We start from the raw sequence: 23,371 nt of genomic DNA, 5'->3' as shown, positions 1-23,371 counted from the left end.
TACCATTCCTCAGCACTTCTTCCCCCTGCCATTCTGAGTGGTGAGAGATGAAATCTCAGTGTAGTTTTGATTTTTTTTTTTCCCAATTGCTAATGATGTTGAACATTTTTTTCATATCTGGCCCCCTTTTCAATGAGGTTTTGTGCTTTTGCATCAGGGACAAATGTGCCTTACACGACTACAGTGAAAACCTACAAGTCATTTATGTATGGCCAGCATTTTCTTCAGCTTCATGGCTCAACTGTAACTGGCCCAGTCCCAGAGCAGACATTTAGGGGCACCCAATTCTCAGGAGTGGTGGGAATCCTACTTGATAGCAGAATGAAGTACCCATGTAAGGAATTGAAAGTGCAAGTGGCCACACTGAAAGTCTGGGGTTCATGTGCCTGCAGTGCTTTGTACTTGGGGGGGTTTGGGTAACCTTAAAACTTGAACTACTCATTTCTCTGCTAAACGAGGGGTATGCACCTCACGGCCTTAGATTTAAATCCTTCTAAGGGAATGGAATGCGGGTCAATGGTTGCAGCACTGTCTCACATGCCTAGGCCTTAGGTTTGATTCCTAAGCACGACAAAAAAAAAAAAAAAAAATCCAAAGCCCTCTCCAAAGTTTATCTTTTCCAACCCGCTGGCCAGCTTTCCAATTCTACAGCCTAGCAGTGCCGAGGTAGAGCAATGAAGAGCTATGTCACAGAGTCAAAACTGACTGACCATTTAGGTCGGGTATTCTTTTCCCCCCTTCCATACTGCTGCTGTTCTAGGACATTGCTGATGCTAAGTTCAAGTTCTTAGATTTTTTTTTTTTTTTTTGCGGTGCTAGAGATAGAACCAGGGTCTCACGCACAAGAGACAAGCTCTACCACTGAGTCACACCACCAGCCCAGTTCTTTGAACTTATCGCTCGTGGTCCATAGCGAGCTCCACCGACTGGACCAGCACAAAATCTAAGTCTACAGTAATCTCGCCAACCGGAGGGCGGGAGGGGGTGTGGCCCTGGGGCGGAAGAGGCGGGGCTCGCGGCTCCTTCCGGGCATCGAATTCGTGGCGGGAAAAGCGGCCCCTTCAGAACCGCCTTATTTCTCCAACGGTGTCTTCGTGTTGGCAATGGAGCGGCATCTCCAGGAGCAAACTGCCGCAGAGTCGGCGGACTCCGGAGGGACAGGCAGGGCAGGCGGGCTGCCGCACGTCGCCGGCGCTCAGGAGGCACGCAGCGACGACCGAATGACCCTGCTGCTCAGGTAGTTCCCTCTCGCCGCCTCCTCGGAGCCGAGTGGGCGCCCGGGCTCAGGACTCCTCTCCTTTCTCCTCTGTAAGACCAGGGTTCGAATTAGGACGCGGTCACTTAATGGCTTCGTTACTCACCGCAATATTCACTTAAACTCTTTAGTGTCTTTCTTCTGCGAAAAGTAGAGAAATTGACACCCTCCTGGGAGAGATGCTAAGGGTGTTTAATTGAGACCCCCTGGAAGTGTTCAGCCCAGAGTCCTTAGGAAGCTCCTCCGGAGCTGCAACTTTCCCCACCCTTTCTCCCAACTCACGCCCTGGGGCTCCCAATTTTTCTGGCAAGATGAGGGACAAGGGCTGGGGATGTAGCTCAAGCGGTAGCACGCTCGCCTGGCTTGCGCGGGGCGCTGGGTTCGATCCTCAGCACCACATAAAAATAAAATAAAGGTGTTGTGTCCACCGAAAAACTAAAAAATAAATATTAAAAAATTCTCTCACTCTCTCTTAGAAAAAAAAAAAAAGATGAGGGACACACCCAGGCCAAATACAGGAAAGAAGATGTCCCACCCCTTTTCAAAAACATTGTTTTTGTTGCTGCATTATAATTATACGTACTACTGGGATTCATTGTGACATATTCATACATGCATATAACATATTTTGATAAATCTTAACTTTTAAAAATAATTTTAGTTGTAGATGCACACTTTATTTGTTTATTTTTATGTGGTGCTGAGTGAAGATCAAACCCAGTGCCTCACATAAGCTAGGCAAGCACTCTACCACTGAGCTACAGCCCCAGCCCCATCTTAACTTCTTTTACATGAGTACCTAATAGATGGTAAACACTTGATAAATTTTGACCACTATGCTTCTAGTCTGGAGAGGTCTCCCCCAGTTCTGCTAGTGCACATATGGATCCTTCCATTGTCCCTCCCAGTCTGCTTTTTTTGGCATCTGGGAATGTGGGCCCAGGCCTTGTCCTGGATCTTCCAGATGTCACTGAAACCTGAGGTGCCCTAGCCATCCAGAGGCACCTCCCTGGGACTTTAAGGCCCCACCCAAGAGCCAGTAGCAGCTGCTGTCTGATGCCCTCTCTGAGAGTTCCAGGGGTGGACGAGGGAGACTCCCAGCATTCTGGATGCCAAGAGGCTGCATCGATAGGCGATGTTGCCCCCAAAAAGCCAGGTGCAAGGCTTCAGATCTCCCCCACCCCTTTCTTTTATGGCCTTGACCCTTTGTAGTTCTAAAGCTTCATTTGTTATGTACCAAGAGGATTGGTTTGTGCTTTTCCATTAAGCAGTTGGTAGGGAAGATTTGATGACAAGAGACATCAATCTTCTAAAAAAAGTGGGTTGACTAAGGCCCTAAGCCATATCCACCCTGCAGAGTTTTTTTTGTTTTTGTGGTTGGTGTGTGTGTGTGTGTTTGTCCTCTGAAACTAAGAATATTTTGTCATGCATGCTTGCAACTCAGAAGGCTGTGACAGAAGGATTGCAAATTTGAGGCCAGCCTCAGCAATTTAGGGAGGCCCTAAACAACTTAGCAAGACCTTGTCTCAATCCCTAGTACCAAAAGAAGAAGAAAAATAGTATGTTTCTCCATTTAAATGGTTGTGGGGGGCACCCTGAGGTTGTCGCTCAGTGTTAGAGGGCTTGCCTAGCACTGGGTTCAATTCTCAGCACTGCATATAAATAAAAAATTAAAGGTCCACTGACAACTAAATATATATGTGTGTGTATATATATATATATATATATATATATATGAAATGGTTGGCAGGAAATCACAAGAATATTTCATAACATGGAAATTATATGAAATTTAGATTTCAGCATTCATAAGTAAAGTATTATTGGAACACAACTTTCCCATTACAAGGGTGAAGCTGAGTCCTTAAGACAGACCATAGGACTCCCAAAGTTTAAACTATTTACTGAGTGGTCCTTTTTTTTTTTTCCTCCTGGTAGTGCTGGGGATTGAACCTAAGGCCTTGCACATGTGCCAAGCCAGTGCTCTACCACTGGAGCTATATTCCCAGCCCTGTAGACCTTTATTCTAAATCATAACAAGGGTATTTTGCCTTAAGAATTGTTGTTATATTTTAGCATTACATTGCTTCAAAAGGTCTTAACTACTCAATAAATTTTACACCCTCCTTTTTAACATTCCCTCCAAAACTGGGTATAGTGGAGCACCCTTGATTTGGTTTGTTATTATTGTTTTTCTTTTATTTTTATGCTGTGCTGGGAATAGAATCCAGGGCCTCCTGCATGCCAGTCAAGCACTCTACCACTGAGTCACATCCTGACTTAGTGGAACATCTTTATAATCCCATCTACTCTGGAGGGAGACTGAGGCAAGAGGATTGCAAATTTGAGGCAATTTAGGGAGATGCTGTGTTTTGTTGAGGATTGGGAATGTAACTCATTGGCATAGTGCTCCTAGGTTCAATCTCCAGTACTCTAAAAATTTTCTCCTGCCCACAATAAAAATAATATTAAAAATGTAAGATTTTTTTTTTCATTTCAGCTAAGAAAGGAATTATTCTTTCAGTGTATCTTATAGAATGCTAGTCTACTTACCTTTAAGAAATTGCTCTTTTTATTTGGAATTTTGAAACATTAGTAATTTGCCACAGAGTTTTAGGAATTTGTCAAATTTCTCTTAGCTAATTGAATAGCTCTCCAAAGTCTCAATACAGTTTCAGAATTATGCAACTATCATGCAAATGTGTTTTATAAATACAACTTAATAACTATCATTTTGCCCATAGCTTTTCTATTTATTTTATGTTTGATTTTTGGATTAAGGAAAATAATAGAACTAAGAAACTTTTCTCTATGAATTATTTAATTGTTCATGGAATAGTATTTTTGTGTTTTTCTCTATTTTTTGAGAATGTTATAATGTTTATGTGTAAACTGATTGCAGTATTCTTAGGTTTCATCACTATGGTCTACATTTGTGTGCGTGCATGCGTGTGGGTGTGTGTGTGTGTGTGTGTGTACGCAGCAGTTTTCATTAAGCCCCATTTCTGTCTAGCTTATTAAGAATAAATTTTAAAAGTAAATTTTAAACTTTTTCTCACAGATGCTGTTTTCCCACTGTATTTAATTTTGTGTCTTACTCTGAGTCCTTAAAGTTCCTTGTGCCTATTTTAAATAATATGAGGACAAACTGAAAGACTTTAATTCTGAGTTTCTTTATTTATGCTCATTTTGTTATATCAGCTTTTAGTGAAGATAAATTTGTTTATTGTATGACCATGAGTAAAACCTCAATCCATAATAGATGACTTTCTGTTTTCTTTGTTTTCAGGCTGAGAGCACAGACAAAACAACAACTCTTAGAATATAAGTCAATGGTTGATGCATGTGAGTAATTTCATTTTCAAATAAAGTTTTGGGAGTTTGATGATGAATATTACTCTAGGGAAAAGAAAATCAACTTTATAAAAATTTATTTATGTATATTCTAGTGTAGCAAAACAAGTAAACAAAGAGACATGCAAGGTAAAGTATGGTACTTGTAAGGAAGGAATAATGGAATAAGAGAGAGAGAGACTACATTAGACAGGGTGCTAGGTATGTCTTCTTTGAGAAGATGTTTTTAGAGGTAATCCAAATGATGAATCCCCCTTTTTTTATAGTCCTTGTTTTCCCTGTGAGATAATTTCATTAAAACATCTGAAAATTTGTGGTTTAATAGTCCATACTATAAAATTACTACAATTAAAGGAGAGGACAGATTTAAAGCAGGCCACACAGGATGTTTCATTGTAATCTTTGAAAGTGGATACTTAAAGCCAAACTCATATATTTTCTCTTATATGTGGAAGCTGGGGAGGAAAAAATGGGTGAGGGGGGTGGAGATTTCATGAAAATCAAAGGAGATCAGTATAGTAAAAGAAAGAGACCAGGGGAAGGGAGGAGAGAAGGGAAAGGGGAAGTACTGGAGAATGATATTGGCCAAATCATATTGTTGTATTGTATGCATGTACAAATATAATATAACGAGTCCCACCATTATGGTAATTATGATGAATTAGTAAAAATAAATGGGAAAGATGCTGGGGCTGTAGTTCAGTGACAGACCACTTGCCTAGCACATATGAGGCCCTGGGTTAAATCCTCAGCACCATATAAAGATAAATAAATTAAATAAAGGTATTGTGTCCATTTACAACTACAAAAAAAAATCTTAAAAAAGATAAATAAATAGGGGCTGGGGTTGTAGCTCAGTGAGAGTGCTTACCTAGCCTGTGTGAGGCACTGGGTTTGATTCTCAGCACCAAATAAAAATAAATAAAATAAAGGTCCATTAACAACTAAAAAATATTTTTAAATAAATAAATGAGAGGAAAAAAAATTGGAAAAAAAGAGAGAAAGAAGATATTTAATCCTAGCTATTTGGGAGGGTAAGGTTGGAGGACTGCAAATTGAGCCCAGCCTGAGCAACATAGCAACACCCAGTATCAAAAAGAAAAACAAAGATATTTATATGAAATGATTCTTTTATCATTTTTTAAAAAGATGCTACATTGGAAGTATATTATTGATAGAGCACATGTTTACCATGCTCAAGACCATAAGACTGATCCCCAGCACACACACAAAATTAAAAATTAAAAGTAAAAAATATTACTGACTTAATTGATTAAAGGATTTATTTTTATTTTTACAATAAAGGCATTTATTTTAAGAGTATAAGTTGATGGGTTTTGACAAACGTATGCATCTGTGTAACTGCTACAGTTGTGATATAAAACATTTCTCTTGTACCAAAAGATTCTCTGTGCCACTTCATGGTCAGTCCCCCCTCTAAACCCCAGTAATGATCAGTTTGATTTGTCTTCTAGAATTGTGTTGTCCAGCAGAGTAGTCATTAGCACCATGTGAATGTTTTTTTTGTTTGTTTGTTTGTTTTTTGGTACTGGGGATTGAACTCTGGGGCACTCAACCACTGAGCCACATTCCCAGCCCTATTTTGTATTGTATATATAAGAGACAGGGTCTCACAAAGTTGCTTAGGGCCTCACTAAATCACTGAAGCTGGCTTTGAACTAGCAGTCCTCCTGTCAGTGCACATGTGGGTTTTTAAGTTAATTAAAATTTAAATTTACAAGTAAATTCTTTAGTTGTACTAGTCACATATCAAATGCTCAATAGCCACATGGGGCTAGTGGCTACTCTGTTGGACATCATAGACATAAAGCTTTTCCATCATCATGGAAAGTCCTTAACTCTTGTTTTTCTGTTCCATTAAGGTATTTGTCTGTCCTTATACAAGTACCACACTGTCTTGATTGATGTAGCTTCATAGTAAGTCTTGATATCAGTTACAATATGTCCTCCAACTTGGTGGTCCTTTTTCCAAATTGTTTTGCTATTCTAGATCCTTTGGTTTTCTACATACATTTTAATATTAGTTTATTAATTTCTACCCCCAAAAAAGAATTTTGAATAGCATTTGAATGGGATCTAAACATCAGTGTGAGAAAAACTGTTATATTAGCACTATGGATTCTCTTAATGCATAAACATTGTGTTTCTATCCATTTGGGTAGTTAGTAGTGTTTAGTGCAGAGGTCATAGTTTTGTAAACTTATCCTTATGTTTCATGGTGTTGAATGCCATTGTTCATGATAATTTTTAATTTGAATATCTAGTTGTTGCTAATATGTAGACCTACATTTGATTTTTTTTCCAGTGCTGGGGATTAAACTCAGGGCTTTGCATATGCTAGCTGAGCATTCCACCATTAAGCTATACCCCCAGTCTCCCACACTTGATTTTTTTACATTAAATACCTTATTCATTTTTTATTCCCTTTTATTTTTATCATTCTAAAACTGGTCTGTCCAATATGTTAACCACCAGCTCTGTGCAGCTCTTGAAATGTGGCTAGTCCTCATTGAAATGGGCTATAAATGTAAAAAAGAATGTCAAATGTTTCATTAGTAATTTTAAAGTAATTGCATGCTAAAATAAAATTTTGGTTTTATCAAGCTAAATAAATACATTAAAATTAACACTTGTGGGGCTGGGGATGTGGCTCAAGCGGTAGCGCGCTCACCTGGCATGTGTGCAGCCCGGGGTCAATCCTCAGCACCACGTACAAACAAAGATGTTGTGTCTGCTGATAACTGAAAAATAAATATTAAAAAAATTCTCTCAGGGCTGGGGTTGTGGCTCAGTAGTGGAGTGCTCGCCTAGCATGCATGAGGCACTGGGTTCAATCCTCAGAACCACATAAATGTAAAATAAAGATATTGTGTCCACCTAAAACTAAGAAATAAAATAAATATTTTTTTTTTTTAAGAAAGAGTGAGAGAGGGGAGAGAGAGAGAGAGAGAAATTTTAATATTTATTTTTTAGTTCTCGGCGTACACAACATCTTTGTTGGTATGTGGTGCTGGGGATCGAACCCGGGCCGCACGCATGCCAGACGAGCGCGCTACCGCCTGAGCCACATCCCCAGCCCCTAAAATAAATATTTTTTTAAAAATTCTCTTGCTCTCACTCTCTCGCTCTCTTTAAAAAAAAAAAAAAAATTATCACTTGGGAATGTGGCTCAGTGGTTAAGTGCCCTGGGTTCAATCCCCAGTTCCAAAAAAAGAAGGGGGAAAAAATAATATCACTTGTTTCTCATTATTTTTGTAATATGAAAGTTGATTTTTTTGGCAGGGGGTGGGGGGTAGGAGTAGAGAATTACTGGGAATTGAACCCAGAACATTTTACCACTAAGCTACATCCTTAGACCTTTTTTTGTTTGTTTTGAGACAAGGTTTCACTAAGTTGCTGAATGGTAGCTGATTTTTAAAATTACTTCTTTTGGGAATGGGAGTATAGTTCAGTGGTTGAACATGTGCTTAACATTTGATCCCCAAGACCAAAAAAATAAAATAAAATTACTCTTTTGCAGTCATAGTTTGTTTATATTACATTCCTTTTGAACAGCACTGTTCTAAACTATTACTGACTTCAAAAAATTATTTATTTGTAGATGAAGAAAAAACTCCAGAACAAATCATTCAAGAAAACCAAATTGAAGCGTATGTCATATTTTAAAATTTTATTTGTGGTTTTTACTAAGAATTAATCATGTTATCCATGTTATAGAATTGTCTTTCTTTTTTCTTTTATTTATTTTTTCCAAATAACATGTCATGCATTTATCAGGAAATTGTTAATGTGGAATGAAAACTTAAATGTAGATGAGTGTTCACTGGCATTCCCTCTTATAAGATACTATGCAAGTAGCTCAGAAAGTATCAGTTTACCAAATCTGTTAATATGTATAGATAAGTTGAGCTTGAAGAATATTTCTATTCCAATAGAGGTGCTTTGCTTTTTTCAAAGTCTTAATTTACATACTTATTTCAATTGACTTTTTCTGATGTTGCTGAAATAATTTTGTTCGTGTTCCTTTAATAGTAAAGTTGAAGACCTAGAAAATGAAATTGAAGAGGTAAAAATTGCTCTTGAAATGAAAAATCTTGCATTAGCCAGGTAATTGTGTCTGTTTTTTATTTTTAACCCCCCCCCCCACACACAAAAACCTTTATTTAGAGTTGAAATTTTAAACACAGACAATCGTGATTCTGAATCTGAAACTTCCAGGGTCTCTGGATCAAATGGGGTCACATCACATCAGGCAGGAGAGCAAATACAAAGGCCAGTCCAGCTTCTCTGATTCAAGAATATTACTCAGAGCAAGGGACAATCTAAAATGGCAGAAAACTTGAGGTCAGCTGAGAATGGGGAGATAAGCAGCCCAGGGGAACAGAAAGGCAACATTCCATGATAAATAATGCTTCCAGCTCTCCTCTACACTTCTCCAGAATGAGGGTAAAACCAGCCCAGCTCTTTGACATCAGTCTGACCTTTAGTTCCTTATGAAATGAATGGAGTTCAAGCTTAACTGGCTCCAACACATCTTGCATAATCTTTCCCTACAGGAAGGTATGTCTCCAGGTAATTCCAGAATGGGGGATAGTGTCTTCTATACCTCAGTCATTCAAATAGCACCTTCGGAGCTGGGGATATAACTCTGTAGCAGAACACTTACCTAGCATGAGCAAGTCCTGGGTTTTGATTCTTAACACTGATTCAGTCAGTCTGGTCTGCATCCCCCCACACTATGAGATTGCCACAGGCAGCTTGGACTTACTGTTGGGGCCTGTGGAAACATTCTCAATCTTTCTCATCATGAGAGGTCCATCAATGATTTTTCTAAATACTACATGCTTCCCATCCATCCAATCACACTTAAAGCAGTTGATAAAGAACTGACAACCATTTATACTGGGGCCACTGTTTGCAATGGAAAGGCCTGGAGCTGAGTGCCTACCTTTAAATTTTCAGCTGCAAATGGCCCCAGATAAATACTGGCAATTCCAGTACCATCTTCATTAACAAAATCTCCACCCTGAATCACAAAGTCTTTTATAACCCTGTGGAAGGTGCTCCCTTTGTATCCTTTTGGCACCTCATGTTTTCTGTTCTCTAGTGCAGAACTGCCTAAAGTTCTTGGCTGTCCATATACAGCTGGATCTTCACGTGGCCAACCTTCTACAAGTGGCAGGAGATGGTGTGAAGCACCAGTTCATTTGAAGCACTAATCTACAATGTGCGAAGGGCTCGTGGAGCTACCCCAGCTCCATGCCGCTTGGCCTCTCCCACTCCTCTTCTGTCTGCCTAGCTTAACTTTTTATCCTGCCCAGTCTCTCTAATTATTACATTTTTAATGTAGGCATTATGAACTGAATAAAAAATGGTTATGGGTTCAAGGTGGAAAGAATTTTTAAACAAGATTAAATAAATTAGTCCAATCATTAGTTAAATGATGATTATTACAAATTTTGAACCCTGAGAGAAAAGTTACATTTTTCCTTAATATCTTCCTTTGAAGAAGTTATGTAGGATACAGTTAATGAGGAAACTTCATTTAAGAAAATGGAAGTATGAGATTAAATCTCATTTGGTGTTTGAAAGGATTAAATAGATTTTTTTTAACGCTGCTTTAATTACTTAGTGTGTCAAAAGGAAAGAGATAACTACTATTGCTGAGTTGATTGCCTTTTTATTATTAGCTACTTGAGTTTAAAAGTAATTTACAGCAGCATGTTTTAAAGTTTATGGTCAAACATGGTTTTGTATTTTTATAAGTGTTCCCATTTCAGAACCACGCTGATCCCACCAAAGTGGATGGTGTAGAGAACTCATCCAGCTCAAGATAGATTCAGACTCACTTGGCCTCAGCCTCACAATGCACAACTATGTGCTACAGCCCTGTTCATCTTGGCATTATTTCATGTTTCTATTTTATTCCTCAAAGTATTTCTTTTGGAATGCTGTTTAAAAATCTACTTACATTTTACATATATCTTAAGAAAAATCCATCTTTAATGTGTGTTTTTAATGTATCATAAATGTTATCCATGTTTGATAATACAGGCTTTTTCCTTTTCAGGATGCAGCTGTCAACTGCACTTAAAAAAAACCTGGAAAAAAATGACACCATGAATAGGTATGATTTTCTTCCCCTGACTATGGGTTTGGAAAGGAAGGGAATAATTAGGTAGTTTTACATATTGCTTTTAGTTTTGTGAATTTTGAAAAAATTGACTGTCAATGTTAGCCGCTTTTAACTAGGAAATTTTAAAAAGATTAAAAAATGGAATTTTTATAGGCTCTCCCTGGGATTACAAATTTTATAGTCCTGTTGACATCTTTTTCCAAATGGATTATGGCTGTAAGAAGCAAGTTGCATACAGAAGACCTGAAAAATTTGAAGGTTTTGACAGTTAACATTTATTTAGTGTTAACTATTATCCAGGAACAATACTACCTTACTTAATCTAACAACAACTCAGTGAGATAAGAAATTTATTTCTCATTTTTCATTGGTAGAAGTGAGCTTATTTAGATTAAAGAGTTTGCCAAGGAAGTTAAAATAAACACTCTGGCTGTCAAAGTCTTCTATAACCTGTTCCCAAGAATTTGGCTCCAGACCTTACCTGTGATCTTACCCCTCAAATCTATAAATATCTTAAGATAAAATACACCTTCCATTAGCACTGAAGAAGTTCCAAGATGGATCTGAACATTTTATTGAGTGTCTTAGTTTAGACTAATTTGCATTCCTCCAATATTCTAGATAACTCTCAGATTAAAAAATCCTAAAATCTGAATTTAGGTTTTCTGGACTATTGTTCCTCCATAAAAGAGAGCTTAAAACATTCTCAAGATAGTTGGTTGGGGTACAGAACAGATTCATCATATAATACTCAAAAACCACAGAAAGGTCAAACAGGCCAAGACAGTGCCTTTAACATGTTTTAAAATTTATAACTATTTCAAAAAATTAACTGGAGCTGGGTGTGGTGATGCACACCTTTAATCCTAGTGACTTAGAAGGCTTACGGCAGGAAAATCACAAGTTTGAGAGCAGCCTCAGCAATTTAATGAGGTCCTGAGAACTTAGTCTCAGCAATTTAATGAGGTCCCGAGAACTTAGTCTCAAAATAAAAAATTAAAAGGGCTGGGGTGGTTCAATGATCAAGCACCCCTGAGTTTAGTTCCCAGTACAAAAACACATTAACTGGAACACGATTAGTTTGAACATCTCTAGCACCTAGGGCTCTAGTGTCTTGGGTTTTTTTATGTAAGCAAACAAAAGCCCAATGTAAACAGTGAAAGAAAATACTTACTCTCTCAGAAACCACTAATTAACCTTTAACTAAAGACTTTTTTTTTTTTTAGTTGTCAATGGACCTTTATTTTTTTATTTATATATATGTGGTGCTGAGAATCGAACCCAGTGCCTCACACACGCTAGGCAAGTGTTCTACCACCGAGCCACAATCCCAGCCTATAACTAGAGACTTTTGACTTTGACCAACCAAATGTATTTTCTTTGACTTGCTTTGGTGAACACTGACATTTCCTCCGCTTGACATTTCCTCCGCTTATTGTAACTAATGTAAAAATGAGTTCACCTTTCCCAGGTTATGCAAAGGTTCTCCTTTTTGAGCTCTCTAAGTTTCTTAGTGTTTTACCCACCTGTCTGACTATCAGAATAATTGGAATTGTCACAGTAATCACATTGCTAGTCATAGCCCAATCCTACTGTCACAGTCTTTGAAAGTGGAGTTGAGGAGTCCATATTTAACAAGCCTCCCAAGTGACTGTGGCATTTTGAAGCATGAGAACCACTGCTTTATCCAGTCTTATTCCAGCCATACCAAACTACCTGATCTAGGTAATTACTGCACATTTTTTAAGATTCAAGGATTTCCCTTCTTTGTCATTTGCATAACTCTGGTTCATATTTACTACTGCTATATACTGTGGTTGTAGATTTATGTTTCTCCCCCACTGGGTTCTTTCCTCTTTGAAAATACATACTGTGTTTTGTTTTATTTTACATCCTGGTGTATGGCACAGTTCTTCCCAAGTAGTAAGCACTCAGAAACATCTTTTGAAGAAACAGGAATTGAAAGTAACTCATTGCCAGGCACTGTGGTGCACGCCTGTAATCCTGTGGCTCCGGAGGCTGAGACAGGAGGATCAAGCATTCAAAGCCAGACTCAAAAACAGCGAGGCGCTGAGCAACTCAGTGAGACCTTGTCTCTAAATAAAAATCAGTATCGAGCTAGGGATATGGCTCAGTGGTCAAGTGCCCCTGAGTTCAACCCCTAGTACTCCAAAAAAATAAGATAAAAATAATTCCAGTTACTTCCCAAAGGCCCCAATCTCCAAACACTGTTATTAAATTTCTAATAGGCTCTGGGTGAGGTGGCTTATGCCTATAGTTCAGAGACTCTGGAGGCGGAGGCAGGGGGATCACAAGTTCAAAGTCAGCAATTTAGCAAAGCCCTAAGCAATTTAGTGAGACCCCTCTTAAAATAAAAAATAAGAAAAAGGGCTGGGGATGTGGGTCAGTGGTTAAGTGCCTTTGGGTTGACTCCCTAGTACCAAAAAAAAAAAAAAAGTTTCTAAACAGTGAATCTTTATAAATTACACTGAAACTATGGCCCTAAGAGCTGGAGATGTAGTTTAGTTGTAGAGCATTTGCCAAGCATGCTGGAACCTTGGAACCATTGAACCTTGTTCAATACCAGTACCACAAAAAACAACAAACCAAAAACTGTAGCAGTATTCTACATTATACTTTAATGGTGAATACATATCATCACACATTTGTCAAAACACATTTAAAAGACCAAATGAACTTTCACATCAACTATGGACTTTAGTTAAAGATGAGGTATCAGTGCAGTTTTATTAACTGTGACAAATGCACCACCTGGTGGTGGGGAGGCTGAGTTTGTGTGGGGACAGAGTATGCAAAGTATAAGTCTTTTTCTTCCTAAATATGGAATATTTAGAAATATTCATTCTTTAATTCAATATTCTTTCTTATCTGGGACCACAATTTTTTCTAGGGAATGCATTCATAATTTTAAGAAATTTAGTTTACATCAAACTTTTCCAGATTTGTTTTGTAAGTATCAGCTTTCTACTAAGGAGTAGGGGGTTCAATAAAAGTAAATATATACTAATTGATGCCTTCATTAATGAGATATATTTATTATTTTTAGTTAAATATAATCATATTTTTTATTCCTTTGCAGTGTGCTCATGGATAACATGAAACACATATTAAAGCTGAATAAGTTAGTAATGAAATCACAGCAGGTAAACTTGCACATTGGGTTACTATGCATTCTCACATTTTCATAGACAACTTTTTGCTGATAACTGTATCATATGTTTAAAAAAGATTGGGGGCTAGGATTGTGGCTCAGGAGAGTGCTTGCCTAGCATGGGTGGGACCCAGGTTCGATCCTCAGCACCCATAAAAAAATAAAGACATTGTGTTGTGTCCATCTACACCTAAAAAATAAATATTAAAAAAAAAAAAAAAAGGATTGCTCAAAGAAGGCTGGGTTGTAGCTCAGTGGTAGAGCGCTTGCCTCACGTGCGTGAGGCACTGGGTTTGATCCTTAGCACCGCATATAAATAAATAAAATAAAGATATTGTGTTCATCTCCAACTAAAAAATAATAATAATAAAAAAAGATTGCCCAAAGAAAGCTGGGCTTGGTGGTGCACACTGTAATCCCAGTGGCTCAGGAGGCTGAAGCAGGAGAATCACAAGTTCAAAGCCATCCTCAGCAACTTAGCAGGGCCCTAAGCAACTTAGCAAGACCCTGTCTCTAAATAAAATATTAAAAAAGGCTAGGGATGTGGCTCAGTGGTTAAGCACCATTGGGTTTAATTAGTTTTTTAAAATATTTTTTTTTAGTTGTAGTTGGACACTTTATTTATTTTTACGTGGTGCTGAGGATCAAACCTAGGGCCTTGCACATGCTAGGCAAGTGCTCTACTGCTGAGCCACAACCCCAGCTCCTTTTTCATAACTCTTATTGCCAACAAATGATACAAATGATCAATATATAATTTAAACTACTATCTTCTCCCTTTTGTTGTATGAAGTAGAAGAATTGAAAATGGAAACTTTAGAAAACATGGATAGATGAAATTCAATAATTTAAGTATTTTAGATTTATTCTTAAATAATATGCTTTAATCTTTTTATTTTAATAACAGGAATCTTGGGAATTAGAGGAAAAACTGCTTGATGTTAGAAAGAAGAGATTACGTATGTAGAATACTTTTTGTTGTTTTGATAGAACACATTTTTACCTACTTTGGAAATTGATAAGGCCAGATCTCTCAGCTACTGAGAAATTTTTTAATTTTTAAAATTTTGAATGTGGAAATTTTAAAAATATGAAATATATTTGCGTATTTATTCTTGTGGTTTAGAACTTTAAATCATAAAAATTAATACATTCTTAGTGGGGGGAAATCGAATGATACAGAAAATTATAATGCAAAAGTCATGCTTTCTTCCCATGTGATCTCAGTCTGATACATGTCATTAGAGATCTTCCTTCAGGACCATAGAAAATAGTTATATATGCTAAGCCCAGTGGAATTGGCCTATAATCCCAGCTACTCAGGAGGCTATGGCAGGAGAATCACAAGTTCAAGGCCAGCCTGGGCAACTTTATTGAGACTCTGTCTCAAAAGAAAAAATAAAAAGGGTTAGGGATAGGGGAATATAGCTCAGTGGTAGAGTACCCCAGATTCAATCCCCAGTACTGGGGGATATATAATTATTATTATTTTTTTTAGTTGTTGATGGACCTTTATTTTATTCATTTATTTATATGTGGTGCTGAGAATTGAACCCAGTACCTAACACATGCAAGGCAAATGCTCTACTGTTGAGCCATAACCCCAGCCCCCAAAATATAGATAATTTCTAAATAAACAGTTTATACATATGGTTCTATAGCCTTTCACTTAATTTATGATGACATGAGGTAGCTTTTTGCATTGAAACTATTAAAATGTTTATTTCAAAAGTAATATACATTCTCTATAGAAAATTTAGAAAAAGGTAAATATATATAGAAAAGGTTAATTTTTTTTCCTCAATCATCAAGAGATAATCTTTAATGCAGGCTGGGGATGTGGCTCAAGAGGTAGCGCATTTGCCTGGCATGCGTGTAGCCCAGATTCGATACTCAGCACCATATACAAACAAAAATGTTGTGTCCCCCAAAAATTGAAAAATAAATGTTAAAAACTCTGTCTCTCTCTCAAAAAAAAAAATCTTTAATGCATATTTCTTTTTTGAAATATATTTTTTAGTTATAGATGGAAAAAATACCTTTATTTTATTTGTTTATTTTTATGTGGTTCTGGGGATTGAACCCAGTGTCTCACACATGCTAGGTAAGTGCTCTACCACTGAGCCACAACCCTGCCCCAATGCATATTTTTTTTTAAATTGGCATCACTTTTTTTTCTACTGTAAACTTTTTTTCATTTACCAGCATATAGTACTGATGTTTTATTTTTAAACATTATATAGATTTGCCTCCTAGTCGGGTATCTTGGTCATCTATTCTGATCACCCTGTTGATGTTTTATTTTATTTTTCATTGCGTTCTAACCTGATTTTATTTCATTAATGTCAAAGATTAAACCCTTTGAGATATACCCATTTATACTTTCAAATTGGTAGTTTAATTCTCAGAACTTTGGGGGGATATACAAAAAAATTGTTCATGATATTTGTCCCTAAAGAAGGGGATCTTATTTTTTATTTAAAATTTAGCTTATGTGTCATTTATGTAATTAAAGGGGGAAAAGTATTTGCTTTTATTTATAGGTATCACCTGCCTATGTTGACAACCTAGAGTAAGTTCTCTTTTACATCATGCCACTTCAAATGACAGCTGTTATTGTTGTACATAAATATTTTGAACATTTCACTGAGGACATTGTTCAACAAAATTAAAATATTGCTGGGCATGATAGACCATGCCAGTAATCCCAACTACTCTAGAGGCTGAAGCAGGAGGATCACAAATTCCAGGTAGCCCTGGGTAATTTATTGAACCCCTGTCTCAAAATAAAAGTTAAAAATGTACAGGTACCAGACATGGTGACACACACCTATAATCCTTGTAATTTGGGAGGGTGAGGCAGGAAGATCACAAGTTCAAGGCCAGCCTCAGCAATTTAGCAAGACCCTGTCTTAAAATAAAAAGAGCTGGGAATGTGACTTAGTAGTTAAGCACCCTGGTCTCAATCCCCCACCCAAAAAAGGGTAGGGGATAGTGGACGTAGCTCAGTTGTAGAGATTACTTTCCTAGCATGCAAGAGGACCTGAGCTCAATCCCCAGTACCGCCAAAAAAAAAAGTAATTTAAAATACTGTTATTTTGTACCAGTGAAGTCATTTTCAGATCAAAATAGAACTGTAGCCTAAAATGCTGTTTATTAAAATTTTTTTTTGTGTAGAATAACAAAGAAATATTCTACTTCATAATTTCTGAGATCTTTGTTTATAGAATCGTCATATATAGTATGTTGTTTTATTTTTACCTAATAGAATTAAAACAAGCTTCAGAAAGGAAGCTTTTAGAAATACAGACAGAAAAGAACAAGCAGAAAGAAGATCTGGACAATGTGGAAAATTCAGACAAGATAAAGGCCATGCAAAAAAACCTACAGAAAGAGATACAAATTACTACAGTTATTCAACATGTGTTCCAGGTAACATTTACATAAATTAGGAGAGAAGGTGTAAATAATATTTTTATAGTATTGACTTATTTTATTTAGTTTTTGATCCTAGTAAATAATTCAGTACTAGAGCTGAGGATGGTCAATAACTCTGGATCATTGAGCCATAGCTTTTCAAAGAAAAACAACCAGAATTTTTATTGAATATGACCCTAATCATGCCTCTTATCTACCACAAAAATATTGTCAACTTTTTAGAGAGTCTTGAAACATTTCAAGGGCTGAGCACTAGGTCTTTTATCTCTTTTGAAAATAAGGCTTATTACTTATGGGTAAGTTATTGCCTTTCACCATACTAGTACAAAGTGAACTCTGAACCACATCCATAGTCTTTTTTCCTCCAGTCTAGGATAGCATTACAAGTATCCTTAACAAGTAAAAGCTTATGCATTGTAATTTTTGTCTAGCATTATAGGAATCAAGGCAGCCCTACTGAAAATAGGAATAAAGACACAAGAATGTACTACCATTTTTCCTCATGATCACAGAGCTACATACCAAATAATGTTCAATAGATAAGATAGTGAAAGGATTTTTTAAATTTTATTAAATTTTTAAAAGTACCTATAACTTAAAAAAAATTTTTTTTTCTTATTATAGAACCTCATTTTAGGAAGTAAAGCTAACTGGGCAGAGGATTCTGCCCTCAAGGAAACTGTTCTACAACTTGAGAAGAATCTCACCATGATCTAATTAAAAATCTGTTTGGCAAATTTCAAGTGAAATATATTTCAGTGTTTTTGAAACCATTCTAATGCTGCAATTTTTTTAGCTTGAATTAACCCTATATTATGGAATCTGTTTTATATGTGATTACTAAAGTGACAGACATATTCTTTTTTTAAAATATTTATTTTTAGTTATAACAATATCTTGATTTTATTTTTATGTGATGCTGAGGATCAAACCCAGTGCCTCATGCATGGTAGGCGAGCACTCTACCTCTGAGCCACAACCCCAGCCTGTGACAGCCATATTCTAAAGGTGTCCAAAAATCTTTGCTTTGGGAGAGAACACATTTGGTCCAACTTCTGTTTAATGTGGATATTTTCAACATTCTTGATAGTCCCACTTCTTATTTGGAATACTTAGGTTCATTTATACATGTAGTTTTTGGTTTTGTTACAGTGCTAAGGATGGAACCCGAGGTCTCACACAGGCCCAGCAAGTATTCTACCTCTGAGCCACAACCCCAAGTCATATGCATTTGTTTATCAACCAAAATAGTAGAAAAAAAGTAGAAGTGTTAACAGTTGTGATTATTTGTAGTAGGATTTTTTTTTTTTTTTTTTTAAGACTTGATTCCTTCTGGGCTGGGGTTGTAGCTCAATAGTAGAGCACTTGCTTCACACACGTGAGGCCCTGGGTTCGATCCTTTGCCCCACATAAAAATAAAGACATCCTGACAATTTACAACTAAAAAAAAACAACTTGGGGATAGGATTGTGGCTCAGTGGTAGAGTGCTCGCCTAGCATGCATGAGGCACTGGGTTCGATCCTCAACACCACATAAATGTAAAATAAAGATATTGTGTCCACCTAAAACTTAAGAATAAATATTTTAAAAAAAAAGACTTGACTCCTTCATTTATTATTATTTGTTTGTTTTTGGTGGTGCTGGGGATTAAACCCAGGACCTTGTGCATGCTAGGCAAGCACTCTAGCAACCTGAGTTATCCCCAGCCCTGTAGTAGGATTTTTTAAAAATATTTTTGGTTGTAGATGGACACAATACCTTTATTTTATTTATTTATGTGGTGGTGCTGAGGATTGAACCCAGTGCCCCACACATGTGAGGCAAGCACTGTAGAGTGAGCTACAACCCCAACCCATGTAGATTTTGATTTTCCTATCTCCCTCTCTTCCCCTACTTCTCTCTCTCCTTTTTTTTTTTTTTAATTATTATTGTTACTTTTTGTTTTTTGATATTAGGGATTGTTTAGTTTTTATTATTTTTTTGTACTAAGAATTGATCCAGGTTTGCTTTTACCACTGAGCTATATCCCCAGCCCATTCTTATTTTGAGACAAGGTCATGTTAAGTTGCTTAGGGCCTCACTAAATTACTTAGGCGGGCCTTGGACTTGCAATCCTCCTGCCTGGGTTTCCCAAGTCATTTTTATTTTTTGTACTGAGGATTGAACCCAGGGGTGCTCAACCATTGAGCCACATCCCCAGCCCTATTTTATATTTTATTTATAGATAGGTTCTCACTGAGTTGCTTAACATAACACCCCACTAAGTTGCTGAGTCTGGCTTTGATCCTCCTGGCTCAGCCTCCCGAGCCTCTGGGATTATAGGCGTGCATCACCGCACCTGCATATTTTTTATTTTGAGAAAAGATCTCACTAAATTGTTGAGATCCTCCTGCCTTAGCCTCCCAAGTTGCTGGTGTGTGCCACTAAGCCCAGCCTCTCTTTTTGTATTTCTCTTTTCTCTTTTACCTCTCTCTCTTTTTTTTTTTTTTTTTTTTTTTGTTGTTGTTGTTGTAATTGCTGCTGGTTTTGTTTGCTTGTATGGTTGTTTTTTGACAACACTAGAGATAGAACCCAGGGCCTCAAGCATGCTAGGCAAGATCTTTACCACTGAGCTATATCTGCAGACCTTACATTTCTCTATTTAGCATGTGCATTACCTTTAAAAATGAAATTTCAAAAATAAATGTTGCTTTGCTTTACTAATTAAAAAGTTGTGCTGAGCACCATGGTTTGTACTTGTAATCCCAGCAACTAGGGAGGCAGAGGTAGGAGGGTTGCAAGTTCCAGCTTTACAATTTAGCAAGGCCCTGAGCAACAACTTATGTTCTTTTATTGATTCAGAGCTGTTTATCATTTTTTACAGACAACATAGTGTTCTTGAAGGTATTTATACTTAAGAAGGTATACTCATTGGGCTGGGGATATAACTCAGTTGGTAGAGTGCTTGCCTTGGGTTTAATCCCTGGCACCCAAAATAAAAGGGGTGGTGGTATATTCATTGAATAATAGCATTTGAAATCTGTTCTTTGGATTAATAATCAAAATAGATTTGCCTAAATTCATTCTAAATCCTCTTCCTTTTCTTTGGAATATTTACAGTTTTACTTCATTGTTTTAATAAATCATAATTTATGTGTTTTATTCTTTTTTAACATTTTTTTATTTTTTGGAAGTAGTTGGAAACAATACCTTTATTTTATTTATCTATTTTTATGTAGTGCTGAGGATTAAACCCAGGGCCTCGCATGTGCTAGATGAGCTTTCTACCACTGAGCCACCATCCCAGCCCCATGTGTTTTATTCTTTTTGCCATAATATTATCTTCATAAATTATTGTAAAGAAAGTTACATTTTTTATACAAAAACATTTTGGGAAATGCCTTTTTGATCCAAAACAGCATTAAATAAATCATAGATACTATATTAATAAATCCCAATCCACAAGGTATGGTGGCAAAAACCTGTAATCCCAGGCACTACAGAGACTGAGGTAGGAGGATCACAAGTTTGAGACTAGTCTCAGCAAGTAAGCAAAACCCAAGCAATTTAGGGAGAGAGACCCTGTTCTGTCTCAAAATAAAAAGGGCTGGGATGGGGGTAGGTGTTGTGGCTCAGGAGTCGAGTGCTTGCCTAGTGCGGGTGAGGTACTAGGTTCGATCCTCAACACCACATAAAAATAAATAAAAATAAAGGGCTGGGGTTGTGGCTCAGAAGTAGAGCACTTTTCTAGCATGCATGAGGCACTCAGTTCCATCCTTAGCACCACATAAAAATAAAAAATATAGTGTCCACCTACAACTTAAAAAAAAATACTTTTAAAAGGTGTGAGGGGGGAGCTAAGTTAGATCTAAATATTTTATTAAATATAGTTTCACTTTTTTTATCAAGAAAATAAGTTGGACTGGATACTCATCTTTTTTAGTTCTCCTGATATATTTACAGGAAAAGGATGCATGGAACAAGAAGTATAAAAAGAAGTCAAAGTCCAGGTAAGATAGGGACATTGCTAGGCTTGGTTGTGCAAGCCTGTAATCTCAGTAATCTGGGAGGCTGAGGCTGGAGGATCAAAAGTTCAAGGCCAGCAATTTAGCAAGACTATATGAAAAATGAATAAGGAAATGTAGCTCAGTGGTAAAACACTGGGTTTGATCCCCAGTACCATAAATGGGGAGGGTATTAAAAGGACACAGTAGATTAAGGGTGTAGCTCAGTGGTCTAACATGTGGTTAGCATGCACAGGCCCTGGGTTCAATCCCCAGTATTCTCCTCCCCAAAAAGAGGGACACAATACAAGAGATAAGATAAGATGTATGTTTCATGTCCTTGTAAACAAATAATAGCATTGAGGATGCAGACAAAATTCATGAGACCTAAGTAGGCTGAGTAAACAAATGATCTGATGACAGCCTCAGGAGGCTGCCTGGAACTGAGGAACAAGAAATAAAGATACTGTTGTGCCTTAGATATGAGGTATGCCCCAAAACTCATGTGTGAAACAACACAAGAATTTTCAGAAGTGAAATTTTGTTATGAGAGGTATGACCTAATTTGTGAATTAATCCACAGATATGGGTCAACTGGACCAGAACACAAAATTTAATACTGTCAAGACCCCAAGGGTTGGTCACTGCTACTGTGACTTCTAGAAGCCCAGAGAATGTATCCTTCCCTCAGCTAAATGCTGTAGTAGTGGTAAGGGAAGGGAATAAGAAACAAGGAAATGGGCATTCTGGAATGGATGTATTTTCTGAGATCAGAAAATCCAATTACAAAATGGGAAGAGACACTAAGAGCAAATAATCACCTAAGATAATGCAATGTTGCAGACATATACCTGGCTTATCTGTCTTGCAGCCATTCTGTTTTGGATGTTGGCCCATTTTCCCAGCCTGATGGTCTGGAATTTTCTGAGAATTTTGTCAGGCCAACTTGAAAGCAGAGACTCCAGGAAAGCCAGGGTTGATGAATCTTTGTGCCATCTTGCTTTCTTAGTGAGGTTGCATGCCTGGCATTCTGAGAGCCATGTTCTACCCAATACCATGAACTATGTTTTCATTTTATAGTTTTGTGCTTTTGTGCATCTGCTCACTGCCATGCTTCTTTTCCCAAAGCTTTTTTCTTTTTCAGCTCTGATTCTTTTTTCTTTTCCCTCTTTTCTGCCTCAAGTAGAATCCATCGCTTCTCCACCCTACTCCACTTTCCCCCAACATGTTGTGTACCTTTAGTTGCCCAGGTCTTGGAGGTGAATAGTTCTGGAGATTTATCTTTCTAGCAAGTTCTCCAAGTAATTTTGCTACCGATATTGTGGGAGACCTTTGCTTTTGTGGCTTAAGTAAGCTTGTCTGCCCCCTTTCGGTGGCTTTTTCAAGTTGTATGCACTACCATTTAGTATCTAGATAGGTCTGGGAAGATGGCAGAGCTAAACTGTGAGGATTTCCTGTAGCAACCCTGCCTTGATTAGGGCTATGAAACTCAAATTTTTTTTTCTTTTTGTAAGTTTCAATGAACCTTTATTTTATTTATTTATATGCAGGGCTGAGAATCAAACCCAGTGTCTCACACATACTAGACAAGAGCTCTACCATTGCACTATGACCCCAGCCCCCAAACCCAATTTTTGACCTAATTTCTGGCTCTAAATAGACTATCCTATCCTCAGACTGGAAGAGAATTATCAATTTAAAATTGTGGCACAGCTTCTTCAATTGTGGCTTACAGTCTTGGCTTACAATTCTTTTTTGGGGGAGATACTAGGGATTGAACTCAGGGGCACTTGACCACTGAGCTACATCTCCAGCCCTATTGTATTTTATTTAGAGATAGGATCTCACTGAGTTGCTCGGCACCTCACCGTGGCTAAGACTGGCTTTGAACTTTTGTGATCCTCCTGCCTCAGCATCCTGAGCTGTTGGGATTACAGGCGTGAGCCACCGTGCCCAGCTGTGACTTAACAGTCTTGAACATACATATTAAGGAGAACCTACAATGTAATTG

The 23,371-nt window shown here is 37.3% G+C and overlaps 1 protein-coding gene across 1 annotated transcript; it reads left to right on the top strand.

The window, feature by feature from the left end:
* Window positions 1–1,022: 1,022 nt before the first annotated feature.
* On the top strand, window positions 1,023–18,149 carry Cenph (centromere protein H). The gene is made up of 9 exons (XM_005319538.4): window positions 1,023–1,237; window positions 4,545–4,600; window positions 8,232–8,280; window positions 8,663–8,737; window positions 10,701–10,757; window positions 13,867–13,930; window positions 14,846–14,897; window positions 17,207–17,370; window positions 18,001–18,149. Exons 1-9 carry the CDS (start codon window positions 1,104–1,106, stop codon window positions 18,091–18,093), a joined length of 744 nt encoding a protein of 247 aa, XP_005319595.1. The 5' UTR covers window positions 1,023–1,103; the 3' UTR covers window positions 18,094–18,149.
* The last annotated feature ends 5,222 nt before the right edge of the window (window positions 18,150–23,371 follow it).

The sequence above is a fragment of the Ictidomys tridecemlineatus genome, chromosome 1 (assembly GCF_052094955.1).
Source record: "Ictidomys tridecemlineatus isolate mIctTri1 chromosome 1, mIctTri1.hap1, whole genome shotgun sequence".
Classification (NCBI taxonomy): domain Eukaryota; kingdom Metazoa; phylum Chordata; class Mammalia; order Rodentia; family Sciuridae; genus Ictidomys; species Ictidomys tridecemlineatus.
This window is presented reverse-complemented; position numbering and strand designations above follow the sequence as displayed.

Bases quoted from the DNA above. Each gene is read 5' to 3' on its own strand.
- Cenph (XM_005319538.4), top strand. From the start codon at position 1,104: ATGGAGCGGCATCTCCAGGAGCAAACTGCCGCAGAGTCGGCGGACTCC. The intron at 4,601-8,231 runs GTGAGTAATTTC...ATTTATTTGTAG, and splicing joins TAAGTCAATGGTTGATGCAT to ATGAAGAAAAAACTCCAGAA. The intron at 13,931-14,845 runs GTAAACTTGCAC...TTTTAATAACAG, and splicing joins TAGTAATGAAATCACAGCAG to GAATCTTGGGAATTAGAGGA.